Below are 6,000 nucleotides of genomic sequence, written 5' to 3' on the forward strand. Positions count from 1 at the left end.
GTGAAGGAACCAGAGAGTAGCTGTGTGCGGCCGTGACTCTAGCCACCAGCCAAGGTGGACGAGGCAAGATAGGGCAGGGTGAGTAGGGCGGGGCGGGTGGGGCCAGCTAGTGGTACGATTAGCTGGTTCTCTGAACTGCACAAAATCTTAACAACCGGTTCACCTGAACCAGTCCAAACTAGCTGAAGCCCACCTCTGACTGAAACCATCTGTATTCAGTGTGAAAGGCTCTTTGTTACTATGTATTTGTCTTATTTTTATAACAATATGCTATCAGTTTCTTTTTTAATGCCATATTGACTGGGAAGCCTAACCTGTAGTGCATCTTTTGTGTAATTTATTGTCAGCCTCTGCTTTGCTGCTGCTTCAGCTGCCATTGAAACGGGGAGGGGGGGCATGGTATTTGGGAAGGGAATCATTATGTGCTGGAGGAAGATTCTAGACACTGACCTGACCATCTCATTGCGCATGTGGAGGAAGGGAGTTTCCCGCCAAGGTTAACTGTCCAGCATTCCATCCTGGTGATGTTTTTTGAAGATATCTCCCACCTGACAGTTGGGTGAATTATAATTGGACTATGGACTGGGGTGCCAAGGGGAGGGGATTGAATTATACATGATATTCTTTGCTTTCGGGCCTAATTAACCAGATTCAGCTTAGCTTCGCTACTGTTCATTTGTAATTAGTAAAAGTACACTTAATTTCAAACAAATGGAGTTGAGTGGTTTCTTTCCTGATTATTAAATGAAGTCGCACCTGACACTTATAGTACTTTTAAAACTTTAAATTTAAGCTTCTAAGCATTTATTTTATAGAGTGGAAAACTTGTACATTCTTTACTATTCTGCAATTAGAGTTGTTAAATAGATGTTCATGTTTACAGGAGAGGAACAAACAAAAATCTTTTTTAAATTAGTAATTATATAGCATTGGCTTTTGTGTTCAGCAAAATTCAGCCCGTGAGGGGGAAAAAACTGTTCACTTTTTTCTTAGACTTGTTACTTTAACTTGGCAGGAATTGTTTATGGCTTAATATGTTCTGATGATGATAAAGGCACAGCCAGTTTCCTGTGATTATTGATCTTCACACAATATGTTGGGAAGATGCTTTAGAAATATGGCTTTAAAAAAAATATTGGTGGTATATGAATAACCTGAACATATATTACAAACATATGTATGATAGAGCCAAAATCAGTAGTGTTTCAAGATGATTTTATTCTGTATTGAATTTAATCATAATTTAGGGATCAAAGATATTATTTATATTTATTATATTTCATATTTCTTAACCACCTTTCTCCCTCAGATATTCCTTTACTAAATTATGGATACGAATATGGAAAAAAACATATCTTTATTACATTTGTAAGCTTCTTGAGACTCACCTGATTCTATATTTTTTTGTTTCTTCTTCTTTCTTGTATGTGTATATACATGTATCCTTATTCTTTTTAAAAAGTTTTTTATCAACAGATAAGATCACACTCCCTAACTCTGAAACTTATTAGGTTTCAGTAAATTATGACTAGTCAGTGATTGAAAAAATGCTTTATTTGACTTCTCTTAATAAGTTTATATATAATTTGGAAATAGTGTGATTAAATAGCTTGTTTCAAATTATAATAGTAAAAATGTAACATTGTCATGTTCACTTCTGTAGAACCATAACTGTCCATTATCACTGAAAATGTCACTAAATAGCCACTTCTATCTAAAGGGTAGGAATTAGTTTTAATAGTGATTTCAGAAGGAAACATTTGTTAAAAGGATTTGACTCTTATGCATAAAGTTTAATTCAAATTTCATCTCAGTATTACTGAAAATTTCTCCTATACTCTCTGTCTATATGAATGAATGAACCATTTTGGATCCCAGTTACTCATCGTCATGTAACTATGTTTGCATTTTCACAGTGTTGGAGAGCAAGAGGCCTCATTGGAAGCAGCTCTAAGGCTCTTGCAACAATTCTATTTGGATCTGGAACAGTTTCTTGCCTGGCTTACAGAAGCAGAAACCACTGCCAATGTCCTACAGGATGCCACATGTAAAGAGAGAATCCTAGAAGACGCTCAAGAAATACGGGAGCTCATGAGGCAATGGCAGGTAAGCTAAGCAATTGAAATATTGCTTAGCAATATTATAATGATGAACTACTTTCACATGGGTATGTCTCAAACTAAAACAATCAAAGGCTTTTAAAGTTAGCTCTAAATCTCTCTCTCTATTTATGGACTTTAAATAAATATTCAAAAAATATAGACAGTAGAGAAGATTGATATATCAAATAAATCACATGTTCAGAAGTTGTGCTCTTTGACTTTTCTTATGTTGAGCAAAATAAGGTAAAGTTGCTATCCCACCCCTTCATTCATATATATATATTAATTAGGAAATCAGTAGAAAAAGGTAAGTTTTCCTACTAATTCATATTGATTTAATAGAATTGAAACAGTATTTGAACTTGCACTTAATATTTATAAGAGCTCACTTTTTATATATACAATATTTGTATTAATATACATTGGAAATAAACTTCTTTTGAGTCAAATTTATACATTTATGTCCCTGTAGAACATGAGTGTCAAACCTATGGCATCATGTTGCCATCACGTGATATATTGTGACATATTTACTTTGCAGTACTTGGGTGGGCATGACCTGTGCATGATGCATCCAGCACATGGGCCACCAGTTTGACACCCTTATTATAACGCATTGCCTAGAAATCACACAACTGTCCTTTGAAATGTGAATAGAATAGTATAAAAGTAGGTTGTAATATAAACAGTGTTCTTTATTGTATATGTTGATAATATCGGAGAGATTCCATTTGTCTGAAATATAGCAAGGAAGTCATTCCAATAGCTTATCAAAGCATCAAGTTTAAGTATCATATAGTAATTTGTACTACTTCCTTTAGCTTTCTTTTGTAAAATACAAACCATATAAATTTGCTTCATTCAGGGCTTTCTCTCCTGATGTCTGTTGGTGGGGAGTCCTGTAGCACATTCCAATAAAAGTATATTTTGTTGCACTTATCTCCAATCTAATAATAATAAATAAAATCCAAAAGGAAGTTTAGATTATCTTGTGTTGTTTTTACAGCAGCATTAATAATACATTATATTTATATATGTTAAGTAGTACTATGAGCATTTCATTTTGTGTTACTAATATAGTAATTGGTAATCTGTAATATGATGATCATGTTATTGGTGTAGAAAAATAGATGTACAACTGATATTTTAAGCATATCACAATACCATAAATTGTTTTAAAATGATTTTATAATGTAATACCTATATTAACTTATAAATAACTCTTGAGGATAAAGATTGTGTGTTCCATTCTTTTCTTTCAACTTCTGTAGTTATTTGATATTTTTCTGCTCAATCATTTGTTTATTTTGTTATAAAACTGGACATATTTTTATTAGTCCTATTTCTGCTTATAAAAAGAATTGCTTTGCTCACTATATAAACAAGGAATGCTAATTTAAAAATAAATAACAAACTTAAAAGCATAAGTGCAGCAATACATAATGAAAATTATAATATTGTACTTATCACTGAAAATTTTAAGAAAATCAGTCCCGTAATACAATGGCAAACATATTAGAAATAAACAACATCCTATTATTATAAGGCACTTTACAACATATGTTAACACAATTGAAATATTACAGTCATTAAGGTAGTTACAAAATGAACATAATTGTGCATAGGTTATTCAAAGTTGCTTTGACAGTTGTCCCTAGCTGTCATTAAGGTAGTTACAAAATGAACATAATTGTGCATAGGTTATTCAAAGTTGCTTTGACAGTTGTCCCTAGCTGTTTGTGCATACTTGTATATTCACAGAGAATGCTTCCATTGGGACCATCTTTAATGTGAAGCACACAAATGCAGAGATCCCAACAGCCTCTGAAGGATCTGCACAAATCTGCAAAAAGTGTGATTACTTTAATAGTTTGGTGGTGATTCTTTTGCACTATTTAATTATTTAATTATTCTAAGATTTTGTTGTTATTAAAAATATATTACATGTATATAATTGGACTTAAAATCTATAGATATATTTCCACACTAGAAAGAAATATTGTTGGCTAATTATCATTTAGGATTTAATCTCAAAGTGCTAAAACAGACTGGGAAATACAACAGTAATTGTTGGTTTTCTTTGCCTGTTGAAATAGTTATATTGTTTTACAATATAAATTATGTATACATATATGGAGAATAATTTTTCTTAGTTGACATAACATAAAAGTTGAAATAGCAACATTTCAAAAGGAATCTTTTATTGAAAGGAAGTGATTGCAGGACAAAAGCAAACCAGGCTCTAAGGTCCCCTTAGGCAATTCTGTTAGGATAAAGGAGTTAGAAACCTCTCTCCTCAGTCTGATGTTGAATGAGCCAATCCACAGGTGTGAAGATGTTGTGACTACGGTCAACCTGGGAAGGAGATAAGCGACTATTCCCAGGCACTTCAGAACTGAGACAAAACAGATGGCCCTCCCCCCATACACATTCCAAAAAGGTAAATCAAAGCATAGGGCAGATAGGTGTCAGAGCTAGGGTTATAAACTAAGAGATTATAGGATATGTAGAAATAAGGAAGAGGGTAATAAGTGAATAAATGATCCAGGTTCCCCTCCCCACAGAAATGGCAGTATCATGATAGGGATCTGACATAATAAACTTGACTTTCTGCAATAATAATATTTATAATTATATAACATCTCAGCTGGGTTAATTACTCTTGTGAGTTTGTACCAATAATTATAGATGGTGTCATTGCCTTCTAGATTACTAATATTAGATTCAACATTGAAATTGCTTTAGATCTATTCTATTATATCATTCTAATCACTATATATTAAACCTGTGAAACCATTTAATTAGATTTGGTATCTTTCATAAACTTAACAAAGCAAATGTGAATGAAACAAATAAAAATATTTAAGACAATTTTAAAATACATAAATTGGATTCTGAAGGTAAATTAACTTTTCTAGATTATATAGAGTGTCATATATTTTGCCCAGAAACTGTTTTTGTAGAATATATTTATTTTATAAGTATAAGTATAATCTTTATTGTCATTGTACTTAAATAAAACGAAATTGGTTTTAACCTCACTGGTGCAAAATTATAACAGAAACGAAAAAAGAAAGAAAGAAAAAAAACTAGCATGTGCATGGAGTGATTGTGGTTGTATTTAAAAGTCTCACAGCCCAAGGATGGAAATCTTTAAACCTGTTTGTTCGACTGGCTATACTTTGATGTCTTCTGCCTGATGGTAGAAGTGCAAAGAGACACTGACCAGGGTGTGAATCATCTCTGAGTATCTTTCTTACTCTGCTAAAGCAGCAAGATCTGGCGATGTCATCCAGTGGTGTCAGAGGGCAACCAATGGTTTTTGTGCTGAATTGATCACTCTCTGTAGTGCCTTACTGTCCGCAGCTGTTACACCAGCATACCATACTGTAATGCAATATGTGAGGACAATTTCTATAGTGGACTAATAGAAAGAGGTCATCAGCCGTTGTTCCACCTGATTTTTTCACAGGACTCTAAGGAAATGAAGTCTCTGTTGGGCCTTTCCAATCACTAGAGACATGTTGTTTTTCCAGGTGAGATCTTGACTAATAAGCATTTCCAAGAATTTAAAAGAGGAAACCCTCTCCACACAGTCCCACTGATATACAGTGGGGCAGGTTTCTCTGTGCTTCCGGAAATCTAGCACCATCTCCTTTGTCTTACTAGTATTTAGATGTAAGTTGTTTCTTGAGCACCATGCGGATACCTTCTGGACTTCTTCCCGGTATGCTGATTTGTCCCCTCCAGTTATGAGACCCAGCACTGTTGTGTTGTCTGCAAACTTTATTATGATGTTGGATGGATCAGAGGATATGCAGTCATATGTATACAGTGAGTACAGGTATGGGCTGAGCACACAGCCCTGAGGGGAGCCTGTGCTGAGCTTCAGCGTGGA

At 33.9% G+C, this 6,000-nt stretch overlaps 1 protein-coding gene across 1 annotated transcript in view; it reads left to right on the forward strand.

Annotated features, from left to right (window-relative positions):
* Positions 1-6,000, forward strand: part of DMD (dystrophin) — a 1,161,901-nt gene that overhangs the window by 795,096 nt on the left and 360,805 nt on the right. Inside the window, 1 exon segment of the mRNA XM_032219839.1 lies at positions 1,917-2,106. Coding sequence (XP_032075730.1) covers positions 1,917-2,106 — 190 coding nt within the window.

The sequence above is a fragment of the Thamnophis elegans genome, chromosome 6, assembly GCF_009769535.1.
Source record: "Thamnophis elegans isolate rThaEle1 chromosome 6, rThaEle1.pri, whole genome shotgun sequence".
In the NCBI taxonomy this organism is placed as follows: Eukaryota; Metazoa; Chordata; class Lepidosauria; order Squamata; family Colubridae; genus Thamnophis; species Thamnophis elegans.